At 42.3% G+C, this 24,569-nt stretch overlaps 3 protein-coding genes across 3 annotated transcripts; 1 reads left to right on the top strand and 2 right to left on the bottom strand.

Moving 5' to 3' along the window:
- Positions 1-1,430: 1,430 nt before the first annotated feature.
- mul2 (mitochondrial E3 ubiquitin protein ligase 2) lies at positions 1,431-4,826 on the bottom strand. The gene is made up of 6 exons (XM_072363047.1): positions 4,739-4,826; positions 3,703-3,844; positions 3,228-3,315; positions 2,991-3,111; positions 2,216-2,447; positions 1,431-2,072 (listed from the first exon to the last, which is right to left on the bottom strand). The coding sequence occupies exons 2-6, from the start codon at positions 3,817-3,819 to the stop codon at positions 1,578-1,580; spliced, it is 1,053 nt and encodes a 350-aa protein (XP_072219148.1). The 5' UTR covers positions 3,820-3,844; positions 4,739-4,826; the 3' UTR covers positions 1,431-1,577.
- A 2-nt stretch (positions 4,827-4,828) lies between these two features.
- Positions 4,829-9,623, top strand: alg3 (ALG3 alpha-1,3- mannosyltransferase). The gene is made up of 9 exons (XM_072363046.1): positions 4,829-5,065; positions 5,961-6,060; positions 6,147-6,294; positions 6,469-6,629; positions 6,794-6,914; positions 6,997-7,202; positions 7,841-7,916; positions 8,091-8,227; positions 8,329-9,623. Exons 1-9 carry the CDS (start codon positions 4,885-4,887, stop codon positions 8,495-8,497), a joined length of 1,299 nt encoding a protein of 432 aa, XP_072219147.1. The 5' UTR covers positions 4,829-4,884; the 3' UTR covers positions 8,498-9,623.
- On the bottom strand, positions 9,120-23,454 carry vwa5b2 (von Willebrand factor A domain containing 5B2). Its single transcript, XM_072362969.1, has 23 exons — positions 23,018-23,454; positions 21,589-21,749; positions 20,348-20,563; positions 18,014-18,239; positions 17,737-17,894; positions 17,434-17,565; positions 17,198-17,322; positions 16,913-17,089; positions 16,700-16,810; positions 15,888-16,090; positions 15,094-15,208; positions 14,553-14,738; positions 14,260-14,467; positions 13,828-14,174; positions 13,739-13,761; positions 13,414-13,682; positions 12,987-13,322; positions 12,751-12,888; positions 11,714-11,842; positions 11,594-11,644; positions 11,058-11,169; positions 10,756-10,879; positions 9,120-10,475 (listed from the first exon to the last, which is right to left on the bottom strand). Exons 2-23 carry the CDS (start codon positions 21,725-21,727, stop codon positions 9,714-9,716), a joined length of 4,287 nt encoding a protein of 1,428 aa, XP_072219070.1. The 5' UTR covers positions 21,728-21,749; positions 23,018-23,454; the 3' UTR covers positions 9,120-9,713.
- Between the last annotated feature and the right edge of the window lie 1,115 nt (positions 23,455-24,569).

Raw genomic sequence — 24,569 nt, forward strand, 5'->3', positions numbered from 1 at the left:
TCTCCAGGTAGCAGAAAAAAGTTTAGCAGATTAAGTGAACTAATGATCTAATAACAAGGATTCTGAACTTAGGACGAGCTATCCCAGTGTCCAAATACCGTGGCTGAACAATTATCGAGGACCAAAACTGATGCAGCAGCATCGGAAATTATGACCTCATTGTTCGGTTTGTTTTTTTCCCCTCAAATGCTGAAACCATCATTACCCACAATGCAACTCGACTGGTGACAATGCGGTTGGGACTTCGGACGAGTTACCATTTATATGTTATGGCAAATGTATTCTCAGGCTTCTAACCTCAGATAGAGAAAAGGATCAGGCTGATAAATCAGTTAGCATCACTCCAGGCACTATGAGACTGCGTGCAGGTTCTTCGACAATGCTTTATTCAACTTTTTTTTGTGTTATTCATGCTTTCACAGTATGCGATGGTAAGCTTTTAAAAAAATTAGGTAGACTTCCGCTTCATGTTAGTTGCTAAGCTAATTCCTCCACAACTAATAGCTGTATACTATTAGATACTATACTATTATACAACTAATAAGTGAAGTACTTGCACAAATGTTATTTGAGAGAGCGATTGTTACTTCTGTAACAATAAAGTTTTACATCCTCCCTTTGCTGTAGTGCATTAATTAAACCGCAACCTTAAAGGGGAACTCCGGTATTTTTACCTAGACCTTATTTCTGGCATGAAATACGTTTATCTACTCACTGAGAACAGTTTGGTGAAAGTCGGCGTCCTTCGTTAGATATTTAGATTGCTCAAGATCAGCGTATATCCATATAACGGAGTGAACGGGGCATAGACGATGCAGCCTCTAAATAAGGCATTATCTGTCTTTATTTCACCAATACTTTAAGACGAATGAATGAATGAATGAACGCGTACTATTGCACTGTTAGCTCATAGCTGCTGTGTTGTTGTTATTGGCGGCTATCGGGGGGCTTATAGAGGGCTTTCTACACACTCATCTACTGGGATGACGTCATCGATGCGAGCTGCTGCACAGTTTATTTACTCCTTGCTCTGTGACAGTCGGCTAACTTCACATGTAGTCTGCTACTGATAGTTTTGTGCAACATGGCAGGATATTTATCAGATTTTGACGACAACTTTGAGTATGATGGACGTCCTTACCGTGAATGAGCTCTCCGACTTTCACCAAACTGCTCTCGGTGAGTAGATGAACGCATTTCATGCCAGAAATAAGGTCTAAGTTTAAAAATACCGGAGTTCCCCTTTAAAACGTACAGTACAATACCATTACTGAGACAGCAGCAGCCAGGTTCATTAACAGAGTAAGGCACAAACATTTACGAAAATATACTTCTGTATCGCTTGGATTTACACATTTTTTCCAATGATTTCATGTAACTTAACTTCTCATATACGATTTCAGATAAAAAAGTAACTCACTGACCCTCCATTAAGAGCAAAATGTTTGCCAGGTGTCCACTAAATTCTCATTTATTTCAAAATTAAAAGTGCAACAGTTCGAACCATTGAGAAGCAAAACGGGAATATTTTGTGAGGTGTTCAAGTCCATCGAGGTTGCTACGGTCACACGGGTACTTCAGGGCTGATAAAAAGGCAGCACTCTGACAACGTCCTGTCTGCAGATGGGGCATGTCCGTCGGTGCAGGGCCAGGAAGCAGACGTGGCAGCAACATACGTGCCCACAATCCAACAGGATACAGTCTCGTGGTTGACTGAGACAAATCACACAAACATGATTGTCGGCCCCGTCTTGAGGGGCCTCAGTAGCAGGTAGTTCTAAGGCTTCAGTCTGCCGTCTTGCAAATTCTCTGTTTTCCTTATCCTGCTCCCAGCGAGCTTTAAGGTGACGGTAATAGCGTAGGCTGGCCCAGAAGAAGACCGCTGCCCCTGCCAAAGCAGAGGCAACAGCCAGCACTTTCCACCAAGCAGCCATGTTGTCATTCTCTCTTCGCAGGGTTTCAAAATCTGCCATGCTCAAGAAGTACTGGGAGCTATCAGAAGGGGGTCGAAGACTCAGAGTGCCATCCGTGTCCAGTATCAACTCGCCAACACCCGTAATAGTTGTTCCCACCTGGAAAATAGTTAATAAATGCACAATGTACTTACTTTTTCACTGTTTACTCACAAACGTCTGAGTCGCAAGCGCCAAAAATCGTAGCTTGCATACGAATTCATTAGAGTAACAGAAGTTAAACATGTAAGAATCTAACTGACTTTGAGCATTTCCTCGATCTCCAGGAGACCTTTAGGCTTCTCCCCGCTGAGGTATTGTCCGACAAGCTCTCCAAAACCAAAATTAGCCTGGTGAAATTTCTCATTGGTGATCTCTGTGTGATTTCCAGAGGCTTGTAGGGGGGACACGACTTTGACTGTGGTCTCATCCAATCCAGCCAACGAAAAGGGCACCACATTCACTCTTTCGTGCAAAACTCGCTCAGTGTCCAACCTGGAACAGGTGGAGAGAGACAGAATGATGATCATAAAGGCAAAATGATTGTATCTTTGCTTTAGCCACACTGTGTCACAACACAAATTGAGCAATCCACTTAAAAGTACAATACTCAAGATATTTAAATCCGCTTTTTAAGAATATTGTGCTACGTTAATAAGAAAAATTGTAGGTACAGAACATTTTAAAGTTGCTTTTTTGAGGCCTTAACCTTTCACAGTAGTAGAAAAGGAAAAAATCTAACTCTCACACACAATCTGTAGAAGTAGCTGCACCTTCATGAATAAATTCCCTGTGGTCCTACTGTTTAGAATTTCTTCATTAAACAGAGTCCCATTCAACCCGTAAAGAAAGAACAAAATCCAAGAACCCTAGAACGTCATTAACATAGGAATCTTAATAAATGTACCGTCTGCACCATCCGTCTTGTATGACGTGAATGCATCTTTTTGACCAACACTAAAAATTGCATTTAACACACTTTTACAAAAGTGTGTTGGGTTGAACTGTCCCTGAGTATTCTTCTCCGAGTGTTCTCACCATGTGCGTGAAATGCTGCTCCACACCAGCCTGTGTTCCTTCAATGTGAATTTTTGTAGCACGCCAGAAATTTCTTTGTTGAACTGACTCGACAGATGCTCACCTACTGGTGTCACAGTACCTACAACATATACACACACACACATGCAGTGTCAGAGAACGAGAGGCAAGGTGGTATACAGTAGGAAAGCGTGCCGTCAGCTCTTGTATGTGTCAAAGCAATGACAGCCTGATCACCTTCAATGACGGCATATCGCAGACACGCTCCTGGAGTAACTTTCAAAAGGTCTTTGAGTTTTCCATCTATGGCGAATTGTGGAGCATTCTGACAATAAAACACAAAGATCATCAAAATAAGCAGCAAACAAAACAGCACAAACACAAAATTACAAATTTGCACACTCGACTTCAATGTTTTTTTTTTAACCAAGAGCAGCCTCTCAACAAGACTTTTATACCCTGTAAAACAAGACAGGACTGTCTTTGTGCCACATAAAATTAAGCCTTTTAACTTCCCCAGCTTTAAATATTTCTGCACTATATACTTTTTCTGGCCTCTGAAAATAACTACAAGTTACGCTGTTACCTGTGCTCAGCACACTCTGTGTGCATTAGCATCCAAACATTTTAGAGAAATCAATGGACAAAATACCACACTGTTAGAGTAAGTGTGTAAATTGCAAAAAAAACAAACAAAAAAACCACAACTTACATCAAGTTTATCAACTGTCGTTCGGCTTTTCTTATGCAAATAGTAGAAGATGCCTGACAAGGCGAAGCTGGCCCCAAGACACACTGCCTCGGTAAACGTCACAGTGAATCCATCCATTCCCTCCGACTGTCCTGGTACAACCCTAAAAGCAGACCAGCACACTCATACAACATAGAACAAGCACAATGTGTCTATCAACAGTCAATCTACAGCAGTGAGCCTGCAGAGTTCTGGCTCTGTAAAGTGTAGAACAAATCCCACAGAGTTATTGATAGAGCATCTGGCAATAAGCTGCATTGGCGAGTGTATTTAAAAGTTAAATACTGGAAGAACGTTAAAAAAGAAAGTAGCATGCAACTTTAAACGCGTCGTTTACCTCCTGCGTGAATTTGTGAATTCGGGAGGATGTCGAATGCTTCGTTGTTGACGTTTGAAAGAAAACGAAGCCAGCTATACGTGATTTTAAATTCAAGAGCAAGTTTTTGAGGGGTGTCTCGAAATGCAATCAGAACGAGAATTTTTAAACACCTCCCTTAATCTTTTTCAAAGGATGCCTGTCGTGCACATTCTTTTAAAAATGTGAGCTAATGTGACGGAAGGTCGAGATACTGCGAGGAGTTGGAACTTCAATAGCAAAGCAGGAGATTAAATGGGGGAAAAGGCAGAAGTAGAGACAATCGCACACCTGTTATTGCCTAAGAGCTCGATACATCAAGGTTCAGTAAGATTGTACTTGTCATAGCCGAATTAAAATGCATGACAATATCCTGAAAGCCCGTAGCTCTGTTATAAGTGTTTACCACATTACTTACAAAATCATGAAATCATATTCCACTAAAACTGTTCTGTTCAAAGTAAAGTTAGCCTCTAGCTTGCTAACGTTGCTAGGGCAGCTGGGGGAACAACAGTGACCTCTAAACGTTTTTACGACCCAGCAATAAAAGCCCACATGAGCGATAAAGAAGAAAAACGTCTACGAGGACATATGTGTTAATTATCGAGAAGAGCGAGTGTTGGGTTGACGTTGTTTTCTTACCTGTCAGAGAAAAGAATCCTGCCAGGTCGACATTACTTGAGCGGCGCTGTCCATGTCACGTGACGCAAGTGATGAAAACGGTACGTCACGTAGAATGGACTCATGTCAGTTGCGGCCTCATCTCCGCGTCACTTAACTTCGCTGAGATGGCAGGAGGTACGCGGAGAAAGTCTCCAGCTTCTCCGTCCCCACTATGGGGGAAACTTCACACGCTCTGGCAGGACAAGCATTTGGCTCTGTTCAAAACGGAGTACACGTTACTGGTCGTTTCGGTGCTGTGGTTCCTGGAAATCGGAATCAATTTGTGGGTCATACAGAAAGTAGCTTGTAAGTAGCCACGCGGCTAGCTAGCATGCTCTGGTGTTTTGTCACTTTTATGAGGGCGTCTGAATGCTAAGTAGCTAGCCTTAGCAAAGCATTAACTTACACGCCACCTGTCCACGGGAATTTACTGTCACTGCCTTACAGCTTTCGTCTATTCTGACTCGCGACAATCTTTATTTCAGCCGCTTCTGACTTTTAAAGATAGGCGGTCAAAGGTGGGCTCTTCATCGATGATGTTATAAGTCTACTTCTAATGGCATAAAAATAACTACATATTGAAGAAAACACTTTTATACTGTTATACTATAGTATACCGTAATAGTATTTAGATTTACAGTAATCCCAATGACTTGGTAATAACTGGATGAGTATTTATTATATGTTACAGCAGCATAATGATACATTGAAGTAATAGCACTTAGCATTGTGTTGAGCAGTAGTGAAATCAAATCTGTTTAGTTAGATACACGTGGCCATGGAATCTGAAATTTAATCGGTCGGAGATGAAAATACAAATGGATTTCAACTAAACTAATAATGTGCACAAGTGACATTTTTCTGACTTTATTTCGACAGTGCAAATAAGCTAATACAGAGCACATAAACACAAATTAGTTAATTTGTTATACTATACTAAAAAAAATAATATATTTATAGCGTAGAGGTTGGAGCCAGTGAATGTTTGAAATGTTATTTAATAACTGAAATGATCCATTTACGGTGGTTAATTTAGCATATTTTTGTTTTTAAACAGAAGACAGAAGCAAATTGTCTTTGATGAATTGTTTTTTACTTGTTATCTTGAACTGTTTTTAATGGATGCTATATTGAAAGTAGTAGAACATGTTTGCTTTCGAGTTATCCGACATGGTCTCTGTTTGGATGTCATTTACTGCAGACACTGAGATCGACTGGAAAGCCTACATGGATGAGGTGGAGGGGGTCATCAACGGTACTTATGACTACACCCAGCTTAAAGGAGACACCGGCCCTTTGGTGTGAGTCTCAAAAGTCTTTGGTGTCGGCGGTCTCTCCTTCCTTCAGTAGTAGGTGTTCTGGATAAATTAGGATCTTGTTGTTGCAGGTACCCCGCGGGTTTTGTCTACATCTTCGTAGCTCTGTACTACGCTACCAGCCACGGGGTGAATATTCGTCTGGGCCAGTACATTTTTGCAGTCTTCTATCTCATTACACTGCTGCTCGTTTTCAGGATATACTGCCGCACTAAGAAGGTCAGTCTGTTGTGATAAGGCTGTAAAATCTGTTGCACCTGCCTACTTTAAATCTCTGCAGCACTTCAAACCAGCTTGCGCTCTGCAAATATATTATATTCTGTGTTTAAAAAGCAGAGCTGCGTATTTTCTGTTCTTAGAATAATGCATCTTAATTTCCTGAAATTATTCCAGGTACCTCCATATGTGTTCTTCTTTGTGTGCTGTGCCTCCTATCGGATCCATTCCATCTTTGTGCTGCGTCTTTTTAATGATCCGGTGGCCATGATGCTACTGTTTGCAGCTGTCAATCTATTCATGGATGGGTACTGGACCTTTGGCTGCTGCTTTTACAGGCAAGTGTGGACTCCTTGCAGCTGCTCATTAAATTGCTTCCGTATGATGAAGATTTAAACGGATGTAATTTACATTCATGTGTTCAACTATTTATTGTTTGTGATAATTTTTGCCCTGAGTGACATGAAGTAATTACAACTCAATCTTCCTCTCTTTCTGACAGTTTAGCAGTGTCTGTGAAAATGAACGTCCTTCTTTTTGCCCCTGGGCTCCTTTTTCTCCTCCTGTCCGAGCTTGGCCTCATCAGGACAATCCCTAAACTGTCTCTGTGTGCAGCCATACAGGTAAATGCACCCTTTAACTTAAAGGCACACATTCTTTATTCTGTTTTGGCCCCATTAATCTCCATGTTTATCTTTAATACAGCTTTTGCTGGGACTTCCGTTCATCTTAGAGAATCCTGTTGGTTATGTAAGCCGGGCCTTTGATCTTGGGCGTCAGTTCATATTCAAGTGGACGGTCAACTGGCGATTCCTGCCAGAGTGGCTCTTCTTGAATCGCTATTTCCACTTGCTCCTGCTGGCCACTCACCTGCTCATCCTGCTGCTCTTTGCCTTCCGCCGCTGGAAAAGGTGAGACACACTTTGGCTGTACCGATGCTATTGTTGTATGAGGAAAGATGAGCTTAACTGGGCAATACGACCAGAACACAACAGGCTTTGCCTGATTTCATAGACTCTGTTGTAAGATTATCTAGATATTTGCATGTTTTGCTGTCCATTATGTGAACCTAGCCAAGGAACCTGGCCAAGGAAAAACTGGTGTGGAAACCTCCACACAGACACTGAGTATATGGCACAAGCCAGGGAGCGAGAGAGAATCCTCCACATTTCTCTGCAGTGGTTGTACCTGGAAACAGGAGAAGAAGATGCTTATCGTTAAGAAATGCAAAAACCAAAAAACATCAGCAGCATCATCCTTGAAGGATGAAATCTTTATATTAACATGTTACATCTTCACTACTCTGCATTTTTGAGAAACCCTTTTGACATTGAATTTTGGTGTTTCTTGTTATTTGCTATGTTACTGTAAATGGAATACTGTTTTTACAATATAACTTATTAATTATTAAGGATTACTCTTTATCAGAGCATAATGGGAACATTTTAATAGGCCCTCTGCCAAGTTGTCCGTCAGCTGTTTAGGTTCTTTGCTTAAAGGTGTAATTGTAAACGTTTTAAAATATCAAATGACTGTTTTCTCTCCCTAGACCAGGAGAAAGCATCTTTGAACTCCTCAAGGACCCGAGCAAGAGAAAAATCCCTGCTCAGAAATGCACTGTGGATCATATCCTTCTGTTATAGTTGACTCCCGTCAGAGCAGTTTTAGCATGTGAAAAATCCCCCCCCCCCCCCGTTTCTTAACTTGACCAGAGTGCACGAACCAAAGTGTCTGCGTTGCGTTGGTCAGGGATTAAATGAATGATGTTCCTGGTGTTGTCGAGCCTTAACAGACCATCACAGATTGTGCTGATTCTGTTCACCTCTAACTTCATTGGCATGTGCTTCAGCCGTTCGTTGCACTATCAGTTCTACGTGTGGTACTTCCACACGCTGCCTTACCTGCTCTGGAGTGGAGGAGTCAAGAAGCTGCTCAAGTATGAGGAACTCTTAAGTATTAAACCACCTTTTTCAATGTGTCGCACGTTCCCAAGCCCTCGTACATAGAAGTGACGAGCTGTGTCTGTCTGTTGTGCAGAGTCCTGATCCTGGGTCTGATCGAGCTTTCGTGGAACACATATCCTTCGACGAACAGCAGCTCAGCTGTCCTTCATGTCTGCCACCTCGTCATCCTCCTTTATTTATGGCTGGCTCCAACCTCAGAAGAAACACATGAACACACAGCCGTTAGGGAGAAACGCCACTGAGCCACAGCCAGATCGGACTGGAAGTTGGCAGCCTCCATCATCATCATCATCATCATCATCATCCTCCCCCCCTTTGATTCTCGCAACATCCATTGCAAAAAGAGGTCACTGTGGTGGGACTGTTTCTGAGTGGATAAAAGGAGCCATTTAATACTTTCATCTCCGCTCACTGTTTGAAGTGACGGAAGGTAACGTGGTTGCAGACAGTCGCCTGCATGATGCAACGGCTTGTAGCTGCCACTTGCAGTTGAAGAGACGAGGGGAGAGGTGGTGGATTCTCAGGTTTCATTTTCAGTTGTACAATCAGAAGAAGGGTGCAGCGATGAATGTAATACTGTGTTGAAAGGATTTGTTATATAGGTTACAGAATATTCCTACTGATAAAACGGCACGCTATCCATAATTTGACCTTCTTTCATATGCTGGTTTATCAGAAATTGGCAGTTATTGGTGCCCAGGTTACATTGTAATGTGTTTACAGGAAGCGTTTTATTTTAGAATGTCAGAGAACAACAATTAGATCGAGAGCTTTAAATTAAGATATTTTGTGACAAAGGTTTGTGATATTTTCCCTGCCATGACTGAAGTATTCTCAACCACAAAGCCAACATTTTTTTTTTCCTTAAAGTGTGTCAAACAAATATGTAAACGTAAGCTGTAGACAATTAGGAATGTCTGTCTTCTTTATTAGTCAAACCTCAACTTTGAGCAAATAATCAGCCCAGTATGATCAATGTGCTGAACACTGAAACAGAAAAAAGGTCTGTTAAACATTGATGCCATTTAAACTTTTCTGCTATTTTCCTCATTTCTACAAACAACAACAACTGCTTTATTTCCAGAATTAGTTTTATTTTCTTTTTTTTTCATCATATAAGATAAAGTCATCTTTAACAAATCAAATAATAATCCCGATCATCAGTGGATGTGATTAGGCATTTGGTACGGAATACATTACACTGGCTTCAAGCTACATTCTATACTACAAAGAGCTTTTTCGAATGGTCAAGGCATTCTCGTGTTTGCATAAAGCTTAATTATGATTAAAGGCCACTTGGTCTATGCCATGTAGAGTTAGAACGGCACAGTATCGGTTAATAAAATACAGCATTTTATTTTCCATGGACAGATGTTTCGTCAGTATCATTTGTAACAAGTAATTAATAACTAGTAACTAATCATTAGATCTGGCTCAGTTTCTTCTAAGATGATTGTCTCACATATTATTTGGGTTATAACACAGCATGTTCAGCTGGATGTTCTCATCCCAGTGGCGTAGCAGCAGGAACAGCTGTCTTGCTGCCCCCCTGAGCCCTGCCAGGTCCACTCCCTCCGGCAGCTCCTGACAGCGCAGCCAGAAGTCTGCTTTAGCTGCCACAAGTTCCCACTCCATAAAGTAGCCGGCGCACCGGTGCTCCAGCCAAGCCAGAGCCACAGCTGTGGCCCAGCTTGAGCCCTCCAGATCCTCTTGAGCCAACTGGCTGCTGCCCTGGAGGTCACCGGGCTCTACTGAGGAGCCTTCACAGATGTCCGTCTCTGAACCGCGACCGCTGTCTGCTTGGCCAAGGCTCTGGCTCTGAGAGAGGCCGACGGATAGCTCCAAGGAGCCCTCCTCGGAGCTGGGGAGGTCAGGGGGCGAGATGGCGGGGTCTCGGTCAGACAGGTGTCTTCGCAGAAGCCGTGACTCCAAAATCAGTGGGGTGTCGTCAGGAGTGTGATGGAAAGGAGGAGCAGCTGGTTTGGCAAGCGAGCAGGACGAAGGAGAAAAGGTAACATGGTGGCTGATGGGAACACCTGGAGGCTTGGCGGCGGTGGATAAAGAGGGCGCGCTGGGAGATGTGCAGCGGAAGGCTGGGCTGAGACTGCGGCGGTGGAGACTGTAAGGTGATGCTCTTTTAAGGCGGTCCAGGGGTATCTGAACACAGTCAGAGTAGATCTCTGTCAGTAGAAAAGCTCCTGATGCAAGCTGTAGATGCACCTGGGAAGAGTCCATGAACATGAATCAATGCAGGAGCTTTCATGCATGCGTGTAGTATAACAGTTTAACACTTTGCATAAGACTTAGTACCGAAGAGAATGTAAAAAAATGCCATTAATTGGCACTCAGGGTCACCATTAGCCTTTGAAACCGTAGTAATTTTTCCACAGTGCTCAGGTCTTTGGCCTCAAATAGACTCCTACTAGGTGGTATTGTGCGATGGTTAAAGATTTAAATATCTAAAATGTCCCGCCCTGTGCTGTATGTGTTGTCAGCTCACCAGGGGCAGGTAGTCTGGAGCTTCACTCTCGGATTGTTTGTCAGTTTCTGCAGATAAGCAGTGGGACTTGAGAGGAACCTGCTTCCCTGATGAAATAGAGGACCTGAGTCTGCCCAGTGGGAACCTGGAATACATGAAAGCACAATGCACAGTACACTCCTTAGAGAAAACCCAAAGTAGTGCACACTTTTTACCAACCAACCACATTTACACTGAAGTTTGAATTCTTTATTATGTGCAATTTCGTCGCATCTTTATCAACCCCATTTCTTGCAGTTAATGACACATTAGAGGAGTCTTACCTGGTGCCAAAGAAGCTCTCCATTGACTTGCTCTCGATGGATCGCTGTGAACGATTGCATGAGGGGCCCGTCGTTGCAGGGCCCATTGAGCAGTAACCAATGCCTCCTGCATCTGAGAACATAATGGAGTAAAACAAATGATATTGTGTAATCAGCAGGTGATGAAGTGATGTTTTATCGTTGTTTTATCAAACAAAGAGGACAATGTTCCTGTTAATACATGTTTACCAATGATAAAGAAATGGATATTTTTGGTGAACAAAAAAATGTATCTCCACTGTAACTGGGTGAAAGAACCAAAAAAAGAAATGTTGGATAAAACTGCAAATAAAATCGAATTTATCTGCAAGACTGGATAACACGAGATCAGGTACATATTTTTGTAATCGGCATGAACTAAAACTTAATTTGTAATCCAGCCAGGGGAGAGAAGTGCTGATGTCTCCTCTGTACAGACCCTCCAGGTCAGACGCCTCTCTTCTTGAGACTATACTGACACTAAAGTGTTTCCACAGTGTTTCCACAGCCATACTTACTAGAGTTCCAGGATGTAACGCTACAGGGTGAGGCAGGAGTGTCATCTCTGTCTGAGAGATACAAAGAGTGCGGTATAAAGTATTGACAACAGAACTGGGGGCTGATGTTTTTCAGTCTACCTGTTGAGTTGCAGGCGTCTTCAACCTCTTCGCTGTCTCCGCTGGTTCGTCGTCTGCCCAGTCCCACAGAATAGGGTCTCTGCCTGCGACTGCCTGACTGAGAAGTCTGCATGTTCCCCATATGAATCCCTGCATGCGCACAACGACACACACGACTCAAATATAGAATGAAAATCTTTTAAATTGAATCCTTGTAACTTTACAAGTGCCTCTTGAAACCCAAGGGGTATATATGGTGCTATTCAAATCCTGCACAAAGTGTATACATGTCTCTGCTCACTAAGGGTGTTAACCCTGATGCTTTACTCCATTTTTAATTAGGTTACATTAAGTTAAGAGTGATCAATAACTGCTAACAATCTGAAACCCCAACAAACGAAAAACTTTCCTTGCCAACGGCTTTTACATCCTCAGGCTCTGTGTGTTTTGATGCGGGCCAATCACGTACGGCCTTTTTCAGTCTGGCGGTACAGGTTGTTACCATAAAGAATTAAGAGTGAGTCATTTAAAATGGCACAGACACGTGCGTTTACATGCATGCCTGAACGGCCCCATATGGAGATGGAAAACCATTTCAGATGGAAACCATTTTAGCTTTTGGCCAAAAAAAGCTGCAAAACTGTCTGTGCACCAAATTAGGATGGAGCTTAATACAACCGAGTTCTCGTAGATTTCCAATAAGACGCCATGCATATCCAACTATTTCTACTTCTGTAACTGCAAAGCTTTGCACGGTGGCACCCCTGATGTCTGGCTCAACATGGCACATCATACACTCCTATCAGGAAAGAATCGATGAAAATGTGGCACTTTTAGCTGCAGATTAATATCAAAACTTTTCAAACTACCTCCTACCTAACAGATTAGGTGTGTTGTATGAATTAAAATGGCGATCAGAGCAAAATAAAAGAGAACCATCTTCACTACTGGAAAAATGTGGCTACAACAGCTCTTCTCGTTAAACAGAATGACACTCGATCTGAAAAGTGTCCTGAGTGAAACTGCCCAACCTACGTCCGTGTCAGTCTGCAGCGTACCTGTGTTGCATACATCCGCGCTCTCCGACGAGTCTTTCTTGGGGCTGCTGTTAGTGGTGCTGAAGGCTGTGTACATACAGATGATGTTGCAATGCTTACTGGTCTGGATGGCCTTCATTCTGTGTCGTTTAGCTGAACCTAAAAAAAACCAACACAAAATAAGGTAAAACAATAAGAGATGGACAGTCTGTGTGATAGTTCAGAGTATATTGTAATTTTTAATCAGTAGTCATCACCATTTCCAGTGTTGCTCTCCCTTTCTGCCATTTTCTCAAAGTCCCTTATAACAGAACGAGCAGTCAGTTGGTGAATGATCTCTTCCCACGGCTTCCCTCCGTCTTCCCCACCGCCTTCACATCTGTTAACCCCTTTGATTTCCTCGCCCTCGGGGGTCCAGAGTTGCCCCAGGTCCACAGTGACCTCCCAGGACACTGGCCTTCCACTCAGCATCCCGTGAATGAGGGAGCGGCAGTGACCCGGTGGAGGATCCTCTTGTGGAACGGCAGTGAAGAGATACTCTGGGTCTGTGAGGTTGTCCCAGTCCAGGGGAGAGGCAGGAAACAGAAGTCCATCTGAGGACCAGAGAGAGAAAGGGGATAAAAATTTGATTAAACTGAATTAGTAAGGGTGGTCTTGTCTTTCTTTGCATTCACGATTACTCACTGGAGTCAGTTAGGCTCATGTGGGACAGTGTTCCTCTTGATGGAGGCTTTGTTTCCCCATCACTTTCATCAAGCCTCCCCCCTAGTGTTTGGTCAAAGGATACCTTCTCCAGAGCCCTCCTCAGGCGATGCATCTCCAGCTCACCCTGGGGTGATGAGAAACTCCTCGCTGCCATGGCTGAACGGGCGAGTGCTTTTTGCCTCTTACGAGACTCCTCGCCCCCATCCAAACGCCCATTCTGGTTGTGTGAGAGGGAAAACCAAAGAGGTCTTAAAAATCCCAGGTTAGACTATACTGTTCTATTTTTCTCTGAAACAACATATACCTGAAATCAACATTGGGAGTTATCTGCTTGTAAAGCACCAGCCTGTTATGTTTAGCCTATTCCATGAGTAATCTCAGTGAATTTGTTACTGTTAGTCTTGCCTTTCTTGCCCCGTTGTCAGGTGTTTCAGCTGAAAGGTTTTGCTGCCATGCTGGATCTGCCCAACGAGACAAAGATGATCTCTCTTCTGGGGGGGGCATCTTCTCAAGTCCTTGGGGTAGAGACCCTGTGTCCAACACTGGACCAGAGGAATGAGAGTCGCACAAAAAGGCATCGCCTGCAGAGTCCGAGTTTGAGGCGTGTATGAGTGAGTGGGACTGTGTTTGAAGACTTCGCTCACTGCTGAGGGAGCAGTGAGTGAGGACGTACTGCTCCTGAATGTAAGAGCTCTCCTGGATCCTCCGCCTTATATCACTGGACCAGTCCAGCTCCACACCTGGAGTGTAGAAAACCCAGCTGTTAACCATCATGGCCAAATGTGCCCAGAGGGCAAATGTAGATTCCAGTGATGAAGTACTGACCTGGACTGGTTCCTGGATCTGTGACTCTTGCGCAGGAGAACTCAGATGATATTTCTCTGGAAATTTCTCTCAGGGCCTCCTCCAGGTCAGTGCCATCAGCACAAGTCACCACAGGCATCAGCTCGGAAGCAGTGGGAGGTGAAAGCTCATCATTCGACTGGCCAAACACTGAACCAGTGGAGTCACGATGTGAACGTTTATGGTGAGACTACAAAATACAATTTAAGAGATCTTACACAGAATCTCGCCAAGATGAACTTGCATGTTTTTCAATGCAATTATATGCGGCATACCTCCATCTTTTTTGCTCTGAAACTCGACATGTCGTAAAGAGTGCAATATCCAATGAGACAATCACCAGGGTAGAGCGGAGGGATTTCATTGGGTGAAAGAAGAGCCTCCATGTTCTCTGGCAGATACCAGTCGATCCGAACATCAGTCAGCACAGGTTCAAAGGCCTTTTTCAGAGACTTGATTAACTGCAGCAGAGTTGAGCAATACATTGGTCATTGTTGGTTTTTTCCCAGTTTAAAGCTTTGGTTAAGTGGTTAACCATTGGTATCTGAAATGTGAAAATAGTCCGTAAAGAGGCACTTTTTTGGAAGCGGTCATAAGGCAAAAATATAGTCAACCTTTGGTTTCATCAGTAAATCTTTTTACATGGGTATATACTTTAGACAAGTTTAATTTTTTAAGCTGTTTATTACTTTTGCTGTTTCAAAAGAGAACTGTAAAGAACCACAGCTTTATGTATTTATCTTTTAAACATTGTGAATGTAACTGCTGTGCGTTTCATATTTCTCCAGTAGATGGCAGTACCACGCTGCTGCTTACCTTGGGCTGGAGTCTCGCCTCATCATCCAAAAACTCCGTAGTCCCCCCTGTCAGTTTGGCAATTCCTTGCAGGAGTCTCCTGCAGGCTCGGGGACCAAGGCCAAGACCAAAGCATCTGCAAAGGTGATACAGGGGATACGTATATATGATTAGCTTAGTCTCTCAAAACAGCAGGTGTCTGTGGCTAGATAGGTTAGATGTTGTTAGCCATGTATGACTAAGAGAAATGGAAATCATGTCCAACCAAGAGCAGAATCTCATTTACAAGCAGACTGTAAATGTGCAGCTGTCATTGAAATTGGATGCATTGCATGAGGATAAAGAAGAACAAACGTGCAGTTTGCAGAGAGAAAGTCGGAATACAGAGGAGAATGTCAGTCTAACAGCAGAATACTAATGAGACATAAATGGAGTTATTCTGCATTGCTTAAGGAGCCTGGAAAAAAGCAAGGGGCGTGACTCTCACTGCAGAGCAGAGCACTTAGCGGGATTACTGGGCGGGGCTGAAGAAAAATTCAACCCTTTTTCTGTCCTTCCCAGTGCTTTGCTCTCAGATATATGATCCTTGTTTTCGTGGGTCCTCTTTTTTTTTTCTCCTCTCCTCCCTGGGTCATGTCTCACCTCATCCTGCCTACACTCATTTATCCATTACTAGTCACAATGATGTTGTCCTACAACATGCTATCCATACAGTGCACTTTTGTTTGAATTCAACTCCATTTTGTCTTTTTTTTCTTTTTTTCATGGTCCATCTTATGTCTCTCTGTCACATTCTTCACACATGGTTTCCATACCTGCCAGCGCACGTGTTTCTGCGTACCAACTCCAGCACTTTGGCCACATTGCTGATGGAACCATCTGTAATGATGAAGACCTGACGAGGATATGAGCGCTGCATAGGCTGCTGGTAGAGCCAAGACAGTGCCCCCAGCAGGTTGGTGCCTCGCATGTCAGCTCTCATCCTCTGGACGTATTCATAAGCCTGCATTAGAGTCACCTAGATGCATACATACAGTGTAGTAGTTTAAAATAGGGATGCAATCAGACAAACTGTAAAGGACGGAGAAGCTGTACCAGTGAAAACACCACATGAGATTGTTTTCCTGTTTGATGTTAGATGCCCCAGTTAGCCTGTGAGACAGCTTCTCTCTTATAAAGACAGCACACAAGTGTACACATTAGCAGCTGCCTTAAAATGCCCTCAGTTCACACTGTAGATAAACATGCCTGGCAGGACAGGAGATGGAGGGACATCTCCTGCCTAAGTGAAAATGCATGAAAGGCCACCATATGGTGATGAGAATGTGCAAAGACTGTTTGTCCTTGCAGCCCCTGGTCTGCATAAAACCTGATACTCTGCTACTAAGGCAACACCAGGAACAGACCTATTGCCTGATTAGAGAGTAGACCGAATAGAACAGATAGTTCTGCTTGCTTGAATAACATCTACATTAAGGAAACATGATCTAAATGCTTCAGAAAGAGGGATCCATATTTATCGAAAACAGAATTTGCAATGTCATGACTTCTTTGACTTGAGTGAAAATCAAATAAATAAGCCAGACTAAAATAACTTTTATAACAAGGGCCACTGTGAGAAACTGACATCAGTGCATAGCCTGCTGGAGGTGAACAAGGGCTTGATGGTGGTACCAAATCCAACAATATTGAGCATTGTCCCAGAGGGCAGACTCTTCATGGCCACCACCATGGCTTCCTGATGAAACAAGAAAAGATAAAAAAAAAAAAAAGTCTGGTCAATATATGTCCCTCATCTTTATACTGCTGTTTATTTGACATGCTTTTGACTGCAGCCCACCTTTACACGATGAATGTTGGTGCCACTCATGCTGCCACTGCGATCAACAAGGAACAGCAGCTCTCTGGTGGCTTTGTGCAGCTCCAGAGGTTCAGACAGCAAGTCAGGGCAGAAATTGAGCATTAAGACGGGGCTACAGAGGACGTCCTTGTGGTATCGCCTTCTCACAAATTCCAGCTGTCGGACCAAAACATTATTCCTTAGGTACAGAATTAGGACAGATGTATATAAATGCATGCGGTATGCACACCAGAATTGGTAAGGCACGGGGAGTTATTCATCAACCTTTCTCTCAGGCTCTGAGTCTTTGCGAGTGCAGCGAATGAAATCCCGGCGGGAACAAATCTGCTGCTCATACTGACTGAAGGAAAGTCTGCCTCTCTCTAATATGACCAATGGACTGTGAGGTTCTGGAAAAGAGTGAAGATAAATGTTGAAAGAGTAAAGAACAAATAAAATGAAGAAATAACTTCAGCCTTTTTTTTATTTTTATTTTTTAGAGGAAATATCTCATTGCTCACCACTGAGGTGCAAAATGATCTCTATGTGTCTGTCATACGGATGCTCTTGTGCCAAGGTGATGTAGGTGGCAGAGGCACTATGAGCACTAGGATCTGCGTCTGCCCTCAGAGCATGAGTAGGGCTCTCTAGTCCTGCAAATAAGAGGAAAAACTAAGGAGGTTAAAATACTTCAGCATCAGTCGTTGATATTGTGGAGTAAATTTTGTGTAGACTCAGGCCCTCTTTATTTTGTCAAAGAGGGATTATCGTCTGCTTCAACATTTCACAACAACTGACTCTGAATCCGACTTATTTGACAGTACCAGCCAGCAGACAGGCTCCTCTGACCAGCAGCTGGAAGTTGAGTTCGTAGGGTGCCAGGTTGGCAGCCGGACTGGTGAAGATGCCATGGGAGCACTGCTGCTCAGAGTCTAAGGCCCGATCTTGTTTTCCTGAGGTGGCACCAAAACAGCTGGTTGCCCTGGGGAAAACGCATTATTGGCATAAAGTCAGTCCACATTAAATTAATACATTTTTATCTTTTTGAATTTGTTTTATTTACTGTCTCAGGAAAAAGATTGCCACAGTTGTCATAAATACCCAGTTTCCTCAGATTTCCCTCCATTTTCACTCTTGCTTGGGGTCATCTGGCCAGTAACAATTGGGGTAAGCAGTCCTGGGTAGACGATGTGGATTGCCCCATTTTCTAATGTGGGCAGTTCTAATGTGGTGCTTATGATCACAGATACTATATCCATGGGACCAATGACTCCACAGCCCACGATGAAGGTGGTTCTTTCCAGGTCTTCGTCCAGGATGAGATGTCCTAAAACCAAAAAATTAGAAAATAATTCAAACACACATGAAAGTTTTTAGGCTGGGGAGAGTAGTGAAAGACATTTCAAACTCTACAAGAGGACTGATTGAAAAATGATATGCAGGAGATGAAAACTGATCAAAAAGAAATAAACCCACTGATAATTCAGAGCAGAAAATGGCAACCACAATTCACAGACCTAATGAGGATATGTAATCTCACCAATGGTTGTATGTTAAAGAACCAGCAGGCGTGTGAGAAAGAGAGCCCAGAAGCATCACACAGACCCTTTCAACGAGCAGATATATGGCAGGATAGATGACTGGAGGATCTGAATCAGCTGAGCCAGTCTTAGCAATAAGATTTATCCAAAAGGGAAGTTTTAAGTTTAATCTTTAAAGCAGAGAGAGAGTGTCTGCCTCCCTAAACCAAACTGGGATTTAGTTCCGCTGATAACTGAAGGCTGTGCCTCCCATTTCACTCCTAGAAACTCTAGGGACCAATGGCAAGCCTTAATTTTGGGAGCAAAGTGCTTTGTTAGGATAATATGGGACTAGAAGGCCTTTAAGATATGATGGAGACTGGTCATTTAGAGTTCCATGAGTGAGGTGAAGGATTTAAATTCAATTCTAAATGTCACAGGGGGACAATGAAGAGATTGCAGGCTGGGAGAAAAATAATCCTTCTTGCTGGTCCTGTCAGCACTCTAGCTTTAATATTTTGAGTTAGCTGAAGATTTTTCAAATAACCATCGGGACACCCAGATAATAAGGAGTTATAATGGTCTAGCCTTGAAGTAACAAAGTTTTTCAACCCCAAAACAATTATTTTTGTTTTGTCTGAATTTAATATATCACAGAAGACCCAGACTTTTGTGTCCATAAGGCAGCCCTGTATTGTAATGACCTGATTTGTTTTATCTGGCTTCAGATACAGCTCCGTGTCACCAGCACGATAATGGAAATTTATTGTTTCCATGTTTCCTGATGATAGTACAGTACCACAGTGGAGCATTATCAAGATGACCAGAGCTGGTCCTTTCAGTTACTCTTTCAAATTGTGAAAGAGTTGTTCAAGGAGCATGACACATCGTTTTCACAGTTGGATTGGTCAGCAGAGAGTCCTCTGAGAGAGTCCAGAGCTCGGACTGTCCCATCATCAATACAAGATCTTAGAGAAAAATGTATTAAACTCTGGTTGTAAATAAATGCTGCAACATTGCAAAAGCTTATTGGCAAATGAGTGCATTGACAAAGGCTAAAGGTGGCCCAGCAACATAATACAGAGTGACCTTTTTCTTAGTCAGGCAGTGTATTTCTAACAATTATCAAAATGCTAAAATGGCTGCTCATTATTTCTTAATACTTTAACAAACAGCAGGCAATGTGAATTAGATCTGATAAGGCTGTAGCTAAAAACATTTGCTTCAGGCAGCTTTCAGTAAGATCGAGCACACAGGCAGACAACATGTGTCAAAGTATTTAGTTTTAAAATCCAGCACAAATAGTAAAATCATTCCAGTCTTGAAATCAAAGTAACTAAAGGCTGCTGGTGTTGTTCATAAAACCCCCACAGGAGAAGAGCCTCAGTTGTATTTATGTTGATAAGTAAATGAGGCTTCAGCACTGGGCAGGAAGTCATATATCATTTCTATTCATTACAACAAGACAGCTGTTTTAAGGCTTACATAAACCACATCATTACAGCGGACAAAACAGTACTTAGGATGTGATATGTGGTCCATTTACAGTAATATAGTGAAACAACAGATTTTAGATGCTTTCCTTTTCTACCAGTAATTGATACTTTGTCATGTGTAATGGACATTATAAAGTAATTATTGTCACAAGCATAAAGAGGGCTTGTTTAGAGAGCCCTGATCAGGTCTTGGTTTGGCAAAAACACCGAGCCAATCAGTCATGTCAGTTTCTGCACAATAACCGTTTATTCTGCCTTATTAATATGTTGGTTGGGATACCAAATAGCTTTCAAAGCAGTGTAATTCAATGCTCAACAAGAATGAATATCTAAATCCTATACTGAAGTGTATGAAATAGAAATAGCAGATTTTCTTGATTTAAAAAAAAAAAAAAAATTGTTTAACCCTCCCTCCTCACCGTTGGTGCATTGCATGTCTAGGCTGGACATCCCACAGCAGCCCCACTCCCGGCCATTCCCACTGTGTCCATCAAAACCAGATCCAGGACAGCAGTCCAGACAGCAGTCTTTCAGCTTCCCTCGACTCTGGATCTGCACTCCCACCAGTCGGCCGGCAATCACAGCCTCAAAGCCCACCACAACCTCTTTTTCCCCAAGAGGGTAGACAAACACACCTGGACAGAGTTACAGAAGCACCAGGTAAAGAACAATCCCCAAGTGTTTCCTCAGAATTGCTAAGATACTTAAACTTAAACCAGGCTTTTACTTGATATCCAATATATACACTGTATATACTTATATTTATCATATAACCTGTATGACATATCACATGGAATATGTCAGTGTACAATAGAGGCCTTTAAAGAACACAACAAAAATGCTGCCTTTAAAGAACACTACAAAAATGTGCTCCCCACTCTGCTGTCTTCACAAAGTTTTAGTTTAACTCAAAACATCTGTCAAATTTGAAGAAAAAAAACACCTCTGGCAAATAAACTAGCTTCATATAAGACGTGCACTGCTTGCCATCCACCTTACTGCAACTGAACATGACCGCATCATGTCTGAATGAGCACCCTGGTGCTTTTCTGGAACAATTTATGAGGGCAGTTTACCATCTCTTACTTTGTAACATGATATCATTTTCAACTCAGCACAAGTCTAAAACTGCATACCGGCACTTTAACAGATTGATATGACTAGAAGTGGTGGGTCTTAACTTGGCTTTTGATCTGCTTTTAAGAAAAACTCAACTTATTGATTTATAAATGAATGACACATTTACATTACCTAACAGTGCTTAGTCCAAATGAACATGAAAAAAAATCTGATTCACTGCTGAGTTTAAGTTCAGCTTCTCCTCTCAAACACCGGAGAGCAGAGATGATGGTGAAGACGGTGTCTCCAAGCAAACTGAAAGATGATAATTTCCTTGAGATGATAAAAGCTTCTCTGCAGAGCAATTAAAACTGCCCACAAAGAATACAGTCAGTTTTCTTTACAAGACCACCTGTTCGATAAGCCTAAAAGTGTGAAAAAGTGATATTTGCCGCGGATAACATCCATACTTGGTGTTTTTTCCACTGCATAAGCGCGCTTGATTTGCTGCTTGATGATGCTGTGAGAAAAGTTAAGTAATGTTATGATATACTGTGCAATGCTAAAATTACCACTAAGAGTAAATTATCCCAAGACTCACCTTCCACAGACTCTATGTCAGCATTGGCATAGGTAAGGTGTGCAGTGATGCCCATGGAGCAGCCATTGGCACATGACTTGATGTAGGAGGCTTTGAGTAACAGCGGCTCCCACGTTGAGCGGTTTCTCAGCCCCACCATCTTTTCAGTAGCCTTTACTTTGCTGGGTACACGAAAACACAGGTACACAGCTCAGTGAAATGGTCTAAACAGACAGGAAAAGGAATATGTGAGTGTGCATTTAAATGATTTCATTTTCTATTTAATGTACAATCACAAAGTCTGTGAATCAGACCTGATGTTTTTCCTGCATGGCTCAAATTGAAGGTGTTTACTTTTTCGTGTACATATGCCCGGCAGGTATTTATTTATATGAGATGAGCACATCAGCTTCTGGACATGTATCCAAGCTGTCTCCTGTCCAGCAGCTCCTAGCAACCCCTTGTGAGAGTTTGTGTATAACAGCCTTGGTTGATCATTAACATAACAAGTCAGCACTTATTACCCTACAAATCAGGCCCATCGTCTGATATCAGCGGACAACCAGTATGCAAACCCACGTGTACCTGCAACTATGGCCTTAACTCTGCTCCTAATTGCTATTTTTCCATTTCACTCAAGCTGCACAGCAATTCTTTATGGCTCAATTTGAATAACTTTAAGAGCCACAGGTGCTGAGAGCAGTGTGCACATCACCAGGTGAAAGGTAGAGTACACAAAACTGTGTGTGTGTGTGCATGTGTGAGTTTGAATATGCGCACTTGGGTGCATGTGCATGTCTGCGTGTGTTTGCTGTGATCCAGGTAATGGTGTTCTCACATCCACCTTTCTAACAAGATCAACAGCCTCCATCTGGCTACTGCACTCTCAGCTCATAACAAGCTAATAAATGTCTGGTTTGTTCCAAGTAGGGAAAATTGTTGCTGTTTGAATACACACAAAAAGTAGCACAACCTTGTGACCTGTCTATACTGTCACCTGCTCAGCCTCAGACCTCTGACAGAGCTGATAACACTGCTCAGTTTTGTTAGTGTGAAAAATATATGTATTAGTAAGACAACACAAGACTTTAAAACTCTGCAGGGTGATGATGCAGAATAAATTACATACATATACATACACTAACCTTCAGAAGTTCTATCTTACACTCAAAAACAGACATACATAAGAAAAAATCCTGGAGCTTTCAGTTTCACATTTTGGTAAACAACAAAGTTATCAAAGCAGCAGTGACTCAAACTACAATCAGCAAAAAAAAAGTGCATTTCACAAAGTGAGGATTCAGTTTTTTCTCTGGTAAGTTTGATTAATCTGTCTGGTGCTTGCTTAGCATATTTGTCCAGGAGTGAGCTCTGGAAACCGCCTCAGTCTGTCTGGATGACAGTTACAAGCCACAGATAACAGGCAAAATGCTTGTTCGGGAACACTTACTGTACTTGTCCAGAGCCAGATAATTTCCCTTTGAGTCCAGTGTCTGCATCACTCCAGCACTACATGCGCTTGTGGGTTTCCCGGTGATATACGTTGGAGGAGTTTTCCTGATAACTGACACTGCGCTCTCCTCTCTCTCCGTCTCCTCTCAAATAATGCACCAGTTGCCCTGTGATATAAATACATCCACAATACAAATCCATAAAACTGACAACATGATATAAAAAGTACAGAGCAATATCTGTGATAAATATCATCAGCATCCACAGCAGTTTATTAGCCAATTCGGACTGTGTGAAGCATTTTTGACATAGACATCCATCCTCGAGCTATAGACAACATAAAATTTGATTTTTGGGCAGCCTCTATGCCTTCCCTTTGATTTTCTTTTTAGTAAACAGACAAGTCTCACTGCTGTGATCTATCACCAGCATGCACCTCTGCACAAACCTACTTTCCCTTTTATGTGAAATGTCATCCGCTTACCTGCTCTGACCTGGACTACCGAGCTGATCACAATCTATGATCGTGAACCTGCCGTTCAGGCACAAGCTAACACACAACGGTAAGTGAGGCAGAGCCTGCTTTTCGTCCAGAGAATTGGCTGTGATGGTAGCAGCACCATAATTCATGGCTAATGGCTTGGCTAGAGAGAGGAGGGGGGTGGTGTGTTCTGCATCTCCCAACAGGTCAGTCAGACAGCAGCAGCAGACATGGGCTGTTAGGACCACAGAAGCTGCAGTTTTTTTGTCTTCACATTACCATTTTAATGGTTCCAATACCATAGTGTACAAAGAAAAAAAATGGTACAGCTATAGCTACAAGAAAAAATAATGATATTTAACTGTTTGGATGTATGGTGATATTTGATTGTATGAATATACTTTCAAAGCATATACACTCTCCTAAATTCACTGTAGAAACCACTTTAGTTACGTTGTCATTTATCAAAGACCAGTATTTTGAATGCAACAGAGAAATACAATTGATTATGTGATCGGCTGATTACGAGATTTGTTGTTTATTTTTCAGGAGATGATATATGACATGATTATTTTAGATATTTTCATCACTGCTATTTGTCAGTTCTATGTCCAATAGGTGTATTAATTTACAAGGCAAACAGGCAGATGCAAAGGGAGAGAAGGTCAGAGGAGGGAAACATCCCATTGTGGGGAGCACTCAGTTTTTGTTTTAATGTTCATGCTGTGTCTTGAGTTGCATTTGTATGATTATTGTTTCATATAGCTTTATATTCTTCATCAACTATGTTTTCTGCACTTTGATTTTAGTGTGTGATATCATGAAGTGATCTGGATCAGCTGTGTTTATGCCACTGAAAATTGTTTTTATGTATGTCTGTGCTTCAGAGTGACAGAGAAGGAGATTAGTTCATACTTCCAAACCGTGTCCCATCCTGCCACCATGTGGCCTATTTCATTTCACCTACTGATGTACTAATGTCATGGTTTCACAAGGACACGTGTATTATGACTTCATACACTGCATAGAAACAACTCAGCACTGATATATATATATATATATATATATA

Source organism: Leuresthes tenuis, unplaced genomic scaffold (genome assembly GCF_036924035.1).
Source record: "Leuresthes tenuis unplaced genomic scaffold, fLeuTen1.0.hap1 SCAF_14, whole genome shotgun sequence".
In the NCBI taxonomy this organism is placed as follows: domain Eukaryota; kingdom Metazoa; phylum Chordata; class Actinopteri; order Atheriniformes; family Atherinopsidae; genus Leuresthes; species Leuresthes tenuis.